Here is a 13,229-nt window from a genome sequence, read left to right as displayed (position 1 = left end):
AAACATCCCTAGATGTTTCACAGGAGTGTTAGCAAACTGGCAACTAACCACATTGATATTACATCAGATGATCACTTATCTATCTCTCTCTCAGGCAGGACTGACTGTAGAGATCTACCATGCAGATCTAGTGGCACTTGCGAACACTAAAACTCAGTAGAAATTTGAGTTAACGCTTCTTGGGTGCAAATAAGAATCGTTTTATTGACTCTAGTTGATTACAATTGAGAATCACTTAAATCTTATTCTCTAATAAGTCCAGCTAGCAAAAGGACTCAAAGAGAAGCAATTTGTAGACAATATAACTTTCAAATAATACAAAAATGATTTTCTTGCTTATGGCAAAACAGCTTGTACTTCAAGAGTCAGAGTTGGAAAGTGAAAGTATGAAAGATAGAGACAGTGAATAGTTCGGTCAAAGTATAGATTGATTCAGGAATGGAAAATGGCCGTACGATCTATCATGGTTATACTAAATCATATCAGTCTTTAGCCATCTATCGACACCCCTATGTAATCCTAATTGGTTTGGGTTAGAATCAAATAAGTTTGATTTGACAGTTCGCTGTCTGTCTTTAATATGAAACATTAACTTGAAATGTTTCTTGTATGTGTTATGGAATGCAATTCTGTGCCGTTATCGCAAGCAGCTTGAACTGATTTCTTGCTGACTTGACTGTTAGGACAATAGCGCCTTTAGGTTTGCTGTGGTGTTGTCATGGAGCCTGCCCTGTCCTTGGATTGCTTAGTGGCACATTATCTTGCAAAAGTATTTGTTAGCTGAATAAGAATGCCGTTTTAATCTCTAATTAATTATGCTGTTTCTGCATTCTGTTGAAGCTATGTTTTAAAATGACCTGAGGTTATGAGAGTGCAGAAATCCTTAATTTAAAATAGGTAAAAAACTGGGGTTTAATATTTACGCTATTACGTATCAGGTGTATTAGAAAATAGTCTCCCCGTGTCTGATTGGGTTTCCTCCCACAGTCCAAAGATCTGCAGGTTAGGTGGATTGGCCATGCTAAGTTGGTTTCTACACTGACAATGGCAGAAAATCCCAGAGGATTTTAAGGAAGAAAATAGTTACAGGGATAGGGAGTTTATTCAAATATTTGTGTTCAGAAACACGGCTTTTGCAGTTTCAGAAATGGTGCTTTTACAGTTGCTATCCCAGCACAGTTTGTGAATAAAAACTGATCAATCATAAATAAACAGAAATTTAATTTTTCAGGAGAACTGCCTAATGATTTGGATTTGAATCCATTACCAATCCATTTATCGGAACATGAGAGAGATCCACTTCTGGTAAACCCTGAGGTAAGATTAATTCTGGGCAGGGGGGTGGTACCAAATATTCATGTGCTTAGCATTATTTCTGTGTTTGGCAATTCAAATCTTCGGCATTGTCAGCACTTCATCTCAGCTTTGCAGTGTAGGCATTTAGGACACAATATTGCTTAAGGAGGCTCGTGACTGTTCACCAACTTGTAGAACATCTTGTTGGAAGAACACTGACTTGAACAAGACTAAGTTGGCAAAATTAGTAAAACAATAGGTTAGCATTTCATCCATATTTTTAATTATGTTTTTATATCTGATTTGCATTTCAGGAGGTGATTGAGAATTCGCACATGTCTGAGGAACTGTTCAATCTTTATCTTCATCAAAATTATCTTGATTTCTTCAATGACATAGAGGATATTGTTCGGGCTAGTGAATATTTAAGTGATGCAGACTTCTTAACAGTAGATTGGAATGTAAGTAACAATATTGTCGCTCCTAATAAAGCTTGTCGTCACCACATTCCGGCGCCTGTTCGGGGAGGCCAGTACGGGAATTGAACCCTCGCTGCTGGCCTTGTTCTGCATTACAAGCCAGCTATTTAGCCCACTGTGCTAAATCAGCCCACTGATTTGCAAACTGATCAGCAAAACGATACATGAGCAACACCATGGTAATTTGCTTGAGTAGCAAATCATTGCGATACTTGAAATGTAAGGGAGGGAGTTGCTCTCCTGCATTCAGATCCAGTGTGCATTACTTATTCATTTGTTGCTCATAATAACGAGGGAAATACGTTTCAAAATTCAAGAGGAACTTGAGTAAGGTTCAGTGTGGCCCCCTCTTTTAGTTACTTCATAATATCAATTACTCAGGCTTAATGAATTACTGGTTTCAAACTTTGGGTAAACAACTTAACCATATCTGGGGGTTTTTCAAATAAGTTACTTTTTTTGAATACACTTTGCTTTCAAACTCCAAAGTTCAAATATACTTTTCCAAATCTTATTTGAAAGCACGGTAGCACAAGTGGATAGCACTGTGGGTCCCAGGTTCGATTCCCCACTGGGTCACTGTCTGCACGTTCTCCCTGTGATTGCGTGGGTTTCCTCCCACAGTCCAAAGATGTGCTGGTTAGGTGGATTAGCCATGCTAAATTGTCCTTAGTGACCAAAAAGGGTAGGAGGGGTTATTGGGTTATGGGGATAGGGTGGAAGTGAGGGCTTAAGTGGGTCAGTGCAGACTCGATGGGCCGAATGGCCTCCTTTTGCACTGTATGTTCTATGTTTATCACTTTAAAAAAAAAAAAATAACAAAAATAAAACATGACAAACCCAACCTTTTTTCCCATTTGTTTGCCGTCTAATGACACATTAAATTGAGTCATTTTGGGCAGCACGGTGGCGCAGTGGTGAGCACTGGGACTGCGCCGCTGAGGACCCAGGTTCACTGTCCGTATGGAGTTTGCACATTCTCCCCATGTCTGTGTGGGTTTCACCCCCACAACCCAAAAGATGTGCAGGTTAGGTGGATTGGCCACGCTAAATTGCCTCTTAATTGGAAAGAAAATAATTGGGTGCTCTAAATTTTTTTTAAAAGTTGAGTCAATTTCATCATTTGAATGTTGCCATTGTGACAGAGTGGCTCGTTTCTGTCTCTCCTCTCTTCCCCCCCCCCCCCCCCCCACCCCCCACCCCCCCCAAAGAAAACAGTTGGTCAGATCCTTTTCACAAAGACCTGTGAAGCCATACCCCAACAAGGACTTGTACTTCCAAAATATGGGCTGAGACAAATATACGTTTTAATTTTGGCAATTTTTATCAACAAGCCTAAATACGTATCTCCATTTCAAAACTGTGTTCTTTCCAAGTTCCCTTAAGAAATTAGAGTTCGAGCAGCACGGTGGCACAGTGGGTGAGCCCAGCTGCCTCAAGGCGCCGAGGTCCCAGGGTTCAATCCTGGCTCTGGGTCACTGTCCGTGTGGAGTTTTCACATTCTCCCCGTGTTTGCGTGGGTTTCGCCCCCACAACCCAAAGATGTGCAGGCTAGTTGGATTGGCCACGCTAAATTGCCCCTTAATTGGAAAAAATGAATTGGGTACTCTAAATTTGAAAAAAGTTTATAAAATAAAAATAGAGTTCCAACTTGGTTGTTTATTCATTTGGCATTTGAATTTCTTTCTCATATTTGTTAACTCTAGTTGTTGTCTAATTTGATGCCGTGACAGGTTGTATCTGCCTCTGACACTGCTTTCAAGGGCATATTTCCAAATGAATCAGAAAGCAGATTAAGTGCTTTGTTTGTTGGCAAGAGAATTTTAAGTTGGGTGTAGAAACAAAAATCCCAAGGTGGTGGTGCACAAATCTTTGAATGTAGCAGAGAAGGTTAACAAAGCCATAATGAAGCATTTGATAATCTTCATTATTGTCATAAGTAGGCTTACATTATCACTGCAATGAAGTTACTGTGAAAATCCCCTCGTCGCCACACTCCGGGGCCCGTTCGGGTACACAGAGAGAATTCAGAACGTCCAGTTCACCTAACAAGCAGTCTTTTGGGACATGTGGGAAGAAACCGGAGCACCCGGAGGAAACCCACGCAGACACTGGGAGAACATGCAGACTCCCCACAGACAATGACCGAAGTGGGAATCGAAGCAACGGTGCTAACCACTGTGCTACCGTACCACCCTTCTTGAATCCTGGGCTTTATGTATAGAGACATAGAGTACAAAACACAAAGTTTTCAATTAAATCTGTGTAAAACGGCAGTTCAGTCCCAGCTGATGTATTGTGTCCAGTTCTTGGCACCACACCTTCAGAAAGATGTGAAGTCTTTGGGGAAGGTGCAGAAAATCTGGCACAGACTCAATAGGCTAAGTGGCTTACTTCTGTGCCACAAACTGTCTATGATTCAAGAAATTTACAAGAATAGTTCCAGCAATGAGGGATTAGATATATGTGGATGGATTGGAAAAGTTGGGGTTGCTCTCCTTCGAACAGAAAAGGTTAAGAAGAGATTTAATAAAGGTGTTTAAAATCAAGAAGATTTAGTTAGAGTAAATAAAGAGGAGCTCCCTGTGGCTGAAGTGTCTGGAACCAGAGGGCACAGATTCAAACTGATAAAGGACCAGAGGCAACATGAGGGAAACCTTTGATATGCAACAGGTGGTTAGAATCTGGAATGCACTGACTGACAGGGTCATGAATGCACATTGAATACTCGTCTTCAAAAGGGAGTTGGATAAATACTCAAAGGAAAGAAATTGTCAGGACTTTAGGAGAAGAGTGGGGCGAACTCAACTGCTTTTCAGAGAGAGCTGACATTCAACAGGTCACATGGCGTCCTATGCTGTATTAGTTTATGCTTCTGCAAAATTATAATTTCCACACATGCTAAGAGTATTGGTCATGTTTATGGTCCTTTCTTATACCAAGTTTTAATAAACTTTTTTCTGAACATTCTATACGACTTTCATAGCATCGTTCGACATTGCAAAAATATAGTGCGTCTGTGGCTGCACGAGGATTGATTCATGCCAACAAAGCTCGAGCTCGGGCTAATTGTAAAGGAGGAGCTGGTTTCAAACCTTTACACAAACCACAGTGGCTGTCGATCAGTAAAAAGGTATGATTGGAATTCTTTTGGCTGACTGGTAGTGATTATCCAGATACTGATCAGCTGGGTTAATTCTTTTAGGGATAAAATAGTGCATTCTACACTCTGTACCACACTCCTTATGCTTCACCCGATGCCTATGTATTTACATTGTGTATTTATTATATGTCCTATTTTTTTCATGTATGGAACCATCTGTCTGGACTGTACGCAGAACAATACTTTTCACTGTACCTCAGTACAATAACACCAAATCCATTGCTTCCGGAGGAATGACTGACTGTTTCACTGCCAAAATAGGCTTGCTGTATTCTGCTCTCAAAAGCAAGAAGCACCTTGTACCTCTAAGAAACATATATGTATGAGTCACAAACCTTGATTTATTTATTTTCTGTTCTGGAAGAACTGCAGTGTTTGTCTGGAACTTGTTTCTAAGAGATTTATTTACAACATTTGTGCCAGCCTTTTCATTTCAAATCGAACATTGTTGTTTAACTGAGAAACTCGGATGATACAAATAATGTACCTGTTAAGACAACTTCCTTTAATGAATTCCTCAGTTGTGTTGCTTTGCAGTATAAACTATTTTAAAGTTGTTATTGAAACTTTAAAAAGTTCTTGTTTGTCTATTGTTTCAGTATAAAGAAAACTGTCTTGCAGCAAAAGGATTTTTTTCACAGTTCTGTTTGGCACCATTTTGCCTTCAGACACAGCTGCTGCCATATCTTGCTCTGCTGACAAACCCCATGAGAAATCAAGGTAAGAAGCAGAATATAAACCATCATCGATATTTGTTTTAGTAATGCATTTGAAAGCAGGTCAGAACCAACCAGGTTTGTCAGTTGCTGTATGTGCGTGTTTGGGGAAAATCATACAATTATTATTTTTAATTGCCACTTGCAATTTCTTTAGCAAAATTTTCAAATGCAGAGGATACAAGTGTTTTTTTTTTTTTGATTGTGTTGCTCAATGTTGACTTGCAGAGATTATACTTGAAGAAATGTTCAAGTTGAAACTTGCATGCAGTTCGAAGCATTGTAAATAAACTTAGACAAGATGAGACAATATCCTGCAACTAATTAATTGGGCAGTACATTTCCCAATGTATTGGCAGATTCTACTGTCTTCCACCTCTCTTCTCTAAACCAATTTGGAATTGGTACACTTAATAGTCTGGTGAACATCACAAAATTGTATTGCTTAAATAGAAAATAAATTGGGCAATAGTTCAAGCAGTAACTACAGGATGAATACTGAAACTGCCTACTGCAACTGTACAATCATGTATATGGACAGAAAAGTTCACTTTTTTTCAACTTTAACTTATCAAAAGGACCCTTGCTTGGTAACGTGAATGCGTTAATCCTTTGGTTTTTCTCCGCTGTTTTGCTATAATGTTTGACATGCTAACATAAAAGATGTTTTCTTGCAATACCCCTAATTGAACCACAGCTGACTATCCTTGGTAAGATTGGAGATTTTATCATAGAATTTACAGTGCAGGAGGAGGCCATTCGGCCCATTGGGTCTGCACCGGCACTTGGAAAGAGCACCTTACTTTTTTTCAAATAAATTTAGAGTTTGCAATTCATTTTTTTCCAATTAAGGGGCAATTTATTGTGGCCAATCCACCTACCCTGCACATATTGGGTTGTGGGGGCGAAACCCACGCAAACATGGGGAGAATGTGCAAACTGCACACTGACAGTGACCCAGAGCCGGGATCGAACCTGGGACCTCGGCGCCGTGAGGCAGTTGTGTTAACCACTGCGCCACCGTACTGCCCAAGAGCCACCCAACTTAAGCCCACTCCTCTGCCCTGTCCCCGTAACCCAGTAACCCCACCTCACCTTTTGGACACAAAGGGGGAATTTAGCATGGCCAGTCCACCTAAGCTGCACATCTTTGGACTGTGCACATCTTTGGACTGTGCACACCTTTGGACTGTGCACACCTTTGGACTGTGCACACCTTTGGACTGTGCACACCTTTGGACTGTGCACACCTTTGGACTGTGCACACCTTTGGACTGTGCACACCTTTGGACTGTGCACACCTTTGGACTGTGCACACCTTTGGACTGTGCACACCTTTGGACTGTGCACACCTTTGGACTGTGCACACCTTTGGACTGTGCACACCTTTGGACTGTGCACACCTTTGGACTGTGCACACCTTTGGACTGTGCACACCTTTGGACTGTGCACACCTTTGGACTGTGCACATCTTTGGACTGTGCACATCTTTGGACTGTAGGAAGAAACCGGAGGACCCGGAGGAAACCCACGCAGACACAGGGAGAAAGTGCAAACTCCATGCGGGCAGTCGCTCGAGACCGGAATTGAATCCTGGAGCTGTGAGGCAGCAGTGCTAACCACTGTGCTGCCCCCACTATGCCACCCAGTTCTTGGGCCCCTTTCCACATGGGCTGTTCCAAATCTCACAGTAGACTAAGTCTGGGAGCCCCGACTCAGACTTCTCTTGATTTATTTCTGTCCCAGCTTCTTATCAGGCCAGCATCACTGCAGGCCAAAAGTGACGTCTGCTTCATCAGCAAGGTTTATTTGGGATTGTGCAGCAGTTAATCCCAAATCACTGGCTAATTTAAATGAGCACTCACTAATCTGGCATTGGGACTATTCCGCAGACCAAAGATAGTGTTATTTAATTTCGACCCAGTGCCTTCAAGAAAGCTGAAGAAGAAGAAAAAAACTAGTAAATCACAAATGAGGTAGAGGAAGCTCATTCCTCATGTAATAGTGAGTGACTGCAGTTTTATGAAGTTATGATTTCATCTGTGTTACATTTACAAATCGTTTTCTGATCCTTGTACAGCCCAAATAAATTTTATCCAAGATGTGGGAAGGTTTCCTTTCAAGAGATACTCTACTAGGTATGTTCAAATTTCCCTCCTAATATAAAGACCTTGTTGAGTATAAGGTGTCGTTGTCATTTTTAAAATCATTCTGTACATTCTATCCGAAAAAGTTTGCGGTTTAAAATAATTTAGCTTTGTTTTAATTTCTAGTGGTTGGGAAACTGATTCAGAATTCTGGATTTTCTTGGGCATTTGTGGATTCTTGCATTTTCCGGTTAAAAAATGAAAATGAAATTATATGAAAATCGCTTATTGTCACAAGTAGGCTTCAAATGAAGTTACTGTGAAAAGCCCCTTGTCGCCACATTCCGGCGCCTGTTCGCGGAGGCTGTTACGGGAATTGAACCGTGCTGCTGGCCTGCCTTGGTCTGCTTTCAAAGCCAGCGATTTAGCCCTGTGCTAAACAGCCTCTAATGTATTTCAGGTTCATTTATAATTGCAGAAAAATACTTTTAAAAAGAGGAGTATTTTACAGCTCTCAACACTAAATGTTTACGCATTATATGTATACTTCGGAACTATTGGCAAGAATATTGGTTGTTCAGTGTAGAGTTATATAGCAACAACCATAGTAATGAGGTGAAATCTATTGCCAACAATTTTCAAACGCTGCAAGTGGCATTTGTATAGAGTATATATTTTTAAATTAAATTTCATGGACAGTGCAAATCAACTTGGCCTGATTTCTCGCACAGCTTTCAATGTTCTCATTGATGTGAGTAAAAGTAAGGCACCTGAATAATGCTTGGCAGCCACCACTGGGAGACTACAGCTGGTATGGGAGGTTGCTCCACATGCCAAAGGCAGCGAATAAGTGAAGTCAATAATGGAACCTCTAGCATTACTGGGAGTCTTGCAATCTGTGCTGGAGTTGTTATCTGCACCCTGACCTGTAACCAACCATGCATTAATTTCAAGAATGCAGAGCAATTATGCCTTGTAGCATTAAACCTGACCCAAGTTGATCCTTCAGTCAGGGAATGTTGTGTTGTATGAAGCACTGTCTTTCAAATAGGGCATTCAAACCAAGGCTTTGTCTGCCAGCTCAGGAAAGCGGAAAGATCCCATCGCACTATTTCAGTAACAGCAGATTAATTCTTTAGATATCTTGGTCAAAATGTATTAATTATCAAAAACAAATTAAGGTGCATAAATTAGCTGCCACATGATGACAACAATGAGACGTCAAAGTTATTCATTGGTTGTGAAGCACTTGGACCTTGAAGTTTGTTAATTTATTGTGTTCCTCCAATTTATTACACATCACACAATTGTATTTCTCCATAGTTTTAGTATAAAAAGTGAGATAGATAAACAAAATCAGTCAGTTGCAACAGAGAAGCTCTCGAGTAACAAAATGCTCAAGGCTGCACTGCTGCCTACTCTTTATTGATTTCAACAGTTGGAATTTTTTTTAAAGGCCAGCAGACCAGTAATTCAAATCTGATTTCAGTGTTTATTTAATGGAGTTAGATATTGTGGAGTTCAGTAAAACAGCTTCACTTTAGCAGCAGGCTGAAGCATTCTGTAATACTTCAGTCCTTGAACACAATTTATCCCCTGATTTGTCCTCAACAGCACTGTAGGCAATCTGTCCAAAATATGTTCAAAATATACACGGAAGTGCATTTTGTCCGCCATAGCCCAGATTTCATGGGCGAAATTCTTCCGGTATTGGCGCCATGCCTGCCGACTGACGCCCAAAACGGCGCAAATCAGTCAGGCACCGCGCCGCCCCAAAGGTGCGGAATGCTCTGCATCTTTGGGGGCCGAGCCCCAACCTCAAGGGGCTAGGCCTGCGCCGGACGAATTTCCGCCCCGCCAGCTGGCGGGAAAGGCCTTTGGTGCCCCGCCAGCTGGCACGGAAATGACATCTCCAGGCGGCGCATGCGCGGGAGCGTTAGCGGCCGCTGACGGCATTCCCGCGCATGCGCAGTGGAGGGAGTCTCTTCCGCCTCCGCCATGGTGGAGACCGTGGCGAAGGCGGAAGGAAAAGAGTGCCCCCACGGCACACGCCCACCCGCAGATCGGTGGGCCCCAATCGCGGGCCAGGCCACCGTGGGGGCACCCCCCAGGGCCAGATCGCCCCGCGCCCCCCCCAGGACCCCGGAGCCCGCCCGCGCCGCCTTGTCCCGCCGGTAAGGTAGGTGGTTCAATCCACGCCGGCGGGACAGGCATTTTAGCAGCGGGACTTCGGCCCATCCGGGCCAGAGAATCGCGCGGGGGGGCCCGCCAACCGGCGCGGCGCAATTCCCGCCCCCACCAAATGTCCGGTGGCGGAGAATTCGGCAACTGGCGGAGGCGGGATTCACGCCAGCCCCTGGCGATTTTCCGACCCAGCGGGGGGTCGGAGAATCTCGACCCATATCTTTTTAACGGATGCAAAGAATGCTAGTAATTTAATTCTCAGTCTCTCTGCCCTGGCACAAATGTTCCAGTCTCCTCACCAAACAACATTTAAACTCCAGTTGACGTTAAGGTAGAGTACAGGATGCAAAAGAAGTCGTTTCTCCACATTTTTACCATTTAAGTTCTGACGAAGATCTTATTGGACTCGGACTTGGTCTTAAAAATACACATCTTTAACACTGCTCCCTTATGAACACTGTTTCACGCAGCTTACGTTAAGACCACCACAGGAAATTTGCTGTCATGCTTTTTTTTTAAGTTTGAAGTTCAAGGAGATTATTAAATCAGACCCAACCCAAGTGTGAGATTAAGGGGTTTATACTATGGAGCTGGTCTGCTTCACCCCAGAAAAGCAGTGTAAATATTTGAAACTGAAAGTGACACACGAGAAGCAAGACTGGAGTCTTTAGTTTTATTCTGATGCTTGACAGCAATGGGATCAATGCCAATAATACAGTTTCATTGAGTCGAATCACCCAGTTAAGCATTACAAGTTAATTGATCTGTGTTGTGGCTAGTAACTTTGTCCTAATATGCAATTTGGATTTACTCCCTGTACACCTGAACTTTGTAATGATATGGGGCAAGTCACGAGAAAGGCTTTACTTTTGTATGAGCAGTGACTCATCATATTAGACGCCACAACATTTACAATGTGTGCACCAATTATATGGTTACAGCATTCATGATTGGCAGTCATGATTTTGGGGATTTTTCAGGTCAACATTGGAGACTTTAACAGATCGGGATCCATGTATTCTGGAGTTAGATAATGAAGTGGAAGACTGTTCCCAGCCTCGGCTATTAACACATGACCAGCCGACAGCAACATCAGAGACCCAAACAACATGTTCAACCACCACTGGAAGCCTGTCTGGTGTAGGAGACCTACCAAGTAGCCAACCACAACCGACCATAACCCAATCCTCTCTAGAAGAGGAGGAGTTGGTCATAGAGGAATATGATAGCAACTAAAGTGGAAATTCTATTATGGTCTAAGTTAAAAGTATATGAATATTTATTTTTTTAGATTGCTAGAAATCTGCTTACATAGTGGACACAAAACAGTTTTCATTAATGAGTGTTCCCAGAGTCACAGTAACGAGGAGCAGTTCTTGAAATTCTGTGTGTGAAAATAATGTTTGCTCAAGCACACCCAGAGTTGTGGAACCATTGAAAATTGTCCCACATCTCTATTGCCTAGTAAGATCTATTGAGATTTTGCAGCTTCTCGGAAAACCTTTTGGAAACATTCATTTCAGTTATTGTACCAAAGGAATCTATTTGTTATGCAAACTGTGTACAGAAATTAATTTTGACCGTAGAGTTTTGCTGAACGCTCACAAGTATGAAAATTATTTTCTCAATTTCGCCTTTGTTGATGTCATGCAAAATGTTTGGCCTTCATTTCACTGAGCTAGTTTACCAACAGTGCTCTGTAATAAAAATTTCTAAACTGTTTGTTTTTGAAAAAATAAAGCCTAAAGATGAAGATACTGAAAAAAAAATATAAATACTATTTATATTTATACTTAATGTTTTTGGTAACCAAAACGCCATAAACTCCTTGTAAAGCAATCTGAGCCTGAAAACACTGAATTATTTATGCTGTAATATGATGTATACTTTTTTATTAGTTGTAGAATTCACAATATTAAGAGGTTCATAGTCCATCGGGTTGCCCCATTTTATAATTGCATTAAACCTTTTATTGAACACAGCAATATTTGGTTTACTATGTTTTGAGTTGTTTGCAATAAACATTTCTAATTGCCTCTCATATGGTTGATCACTTTTAATAGCTAAGTCCAATCTTTGTTCATGTTTTTTTTTTTAAATATGTTTTATTGAAATTTTTTTCCCAAACAACAATTTTTCCCCTCTTACAAAGCAAACGCAACAATAACAATACAGAAATTTTTAACAATACACAAGTAACAAAACCCCTTTATCTTTTACCTAAACTAAACTAAACCCCTTCCCCCTGGGTTGCTGCTGCTGGTCATCTGTCTTCCCTCTAACGTTCCCCTAGGTAGTTGAGAAATGGCTGCCAGCGCCTGGTGAACCCTTGAGCCGATCCTCAGGGCAAACTTTATCTGCTCCAGTTTAATGAATCCTGCCATATCATTTACCCAGGCCTCCAGTCCGGGGGGTTTCGCCTCCTTCCACATGAGTAGGATCCTGCGCCGGGCTACTAGGGACGCAAAGGCCACAACGTCGGCCTCTTTCGCCTCCTGCACTCCCGGCTCTTCCGCAACTCCAAATAGAGCTAACCCCCAGCCTGGTTTGACCCGGGCCTTCACCACCCGCGAAATCACTCCCGTCACTCCCTTCCAATACCCTTCCAGTGCCGGGCACGCCCAAAACATATGTGCGTGGTTTGCCGGGCTCCCGCCACACCTCCCACATTTGTCCTCCACTCCAAAGAACCTGCTCAATCTTGCTCCCGTTATGTGTGCTCTATGTAGCACCTTAAATTGAATCAGGCTAAGCCTGGCGCATGAGGAAGAGGAATTTACCCTGCTTAGGGCATCAGCCCACATACCCTCCTCTATCTCCTCCCCTAGTTCTTCTTCCCACTTTCCTTTTAGTTCGCCCACCGACTCCTCCCCCTCTTCCCTCATCTCTCGGTAAATCTCTGACACCTTGCCCTCTCCGACCCACACCCCTGAAAGCACCCTGTTCTGTATGCCCTGTGTCGGGAGCAACGGAGATTCCCTCACCTGTTGTCTAGTAAACGCCCTCACCTGCATATATCTCAAGAAATTTCCCCGGGGCAACTTATACTTTTCCTCCAATGCTCCCAAGCTCGCAAAAGTCCCATCTATAAATAAATCTCCCACCCTCCTAATTCCCAACTGGTACCAGCTCTGAAATCCTCCATCCATTCTTCCTGGGGCGAACCTATGGTTGTTCCTGATTGGGGACCCCACCAGGGCTCCCCGCACCCCTCTCTGTCGCCTCCACTGTCCCCAGATATTCAATGTTGCCGCCACCACCGGGTTCGTGGTAAACTTTTTAGGTGAGATCGGTAGCGGCGCCG

At 42.5% G+C, this 13,229-nt stretch overlaps 1 protein-coding gene across 2 annotated transcripts in view; it reads left to right on the top strand.

Moving 5' to 3' along the window:
• The window catches only part of rad17 (RAD17 checkpoint clamp loader component), a 77,649-nt gene extending 65,683 nt beyond the window's left edge, over window positions 1-11,966 (top strand). For both annotated transcript variants that reach the window (XM_072516171.1, XM_072516170.1), the window contains exons 12-17: window positions 1,232-1,317; window positions 1,611-1,757; window positions 4,762-4,908; window positions 5,538-5,658; window positions 7,735-7,792; window positions 10,906-11,966. In XM_072516171.1, coding sequence (XP_072372272.1) covers window positions 1,232-1,317; window positions 1,611-1,757; window positions 4,762-4,908; window positions 5,538-5,658; window positions 7,735-7,792; window positions 10,906-11,161 — 815 coding nt within the window. In that variant the 3' untranslated portion in view covers window positions 11,162-11,966. The remainder of the gene's footprint in view (window positions 1-1,231; window positions 1,318-1,610; window positions 1,758-4,761; window positions 4,909-5,537; window positions 5,659-7,734; window positions 7,793-10,905) is intronic.
• Window positions 11,967-13,229: the final 1,263 nt, after the last annotated feature.

Source organism: Scyliorhinus torazame, chromosome 9, assembly GCF_047496885.1.
Source record: "Scyliorhinus torazame isolate Kashiwa2021f chromosome 9, sScyTor2.1, whole genome shotgun sequence".
Classification (NCBI taxonomy): Eukaryota; Metazoa; Chordata; class Chondrichthyes; order Carcharhiniformes; family Scyliorhinidae; genus Scyliorhinus; species Scyliorhinus torazame.
The sequence above is the reverse complement of the archived record's forward strand: the minus strand, read 5'-3'. Positions and strand labels throughout refer to the sequence as shown.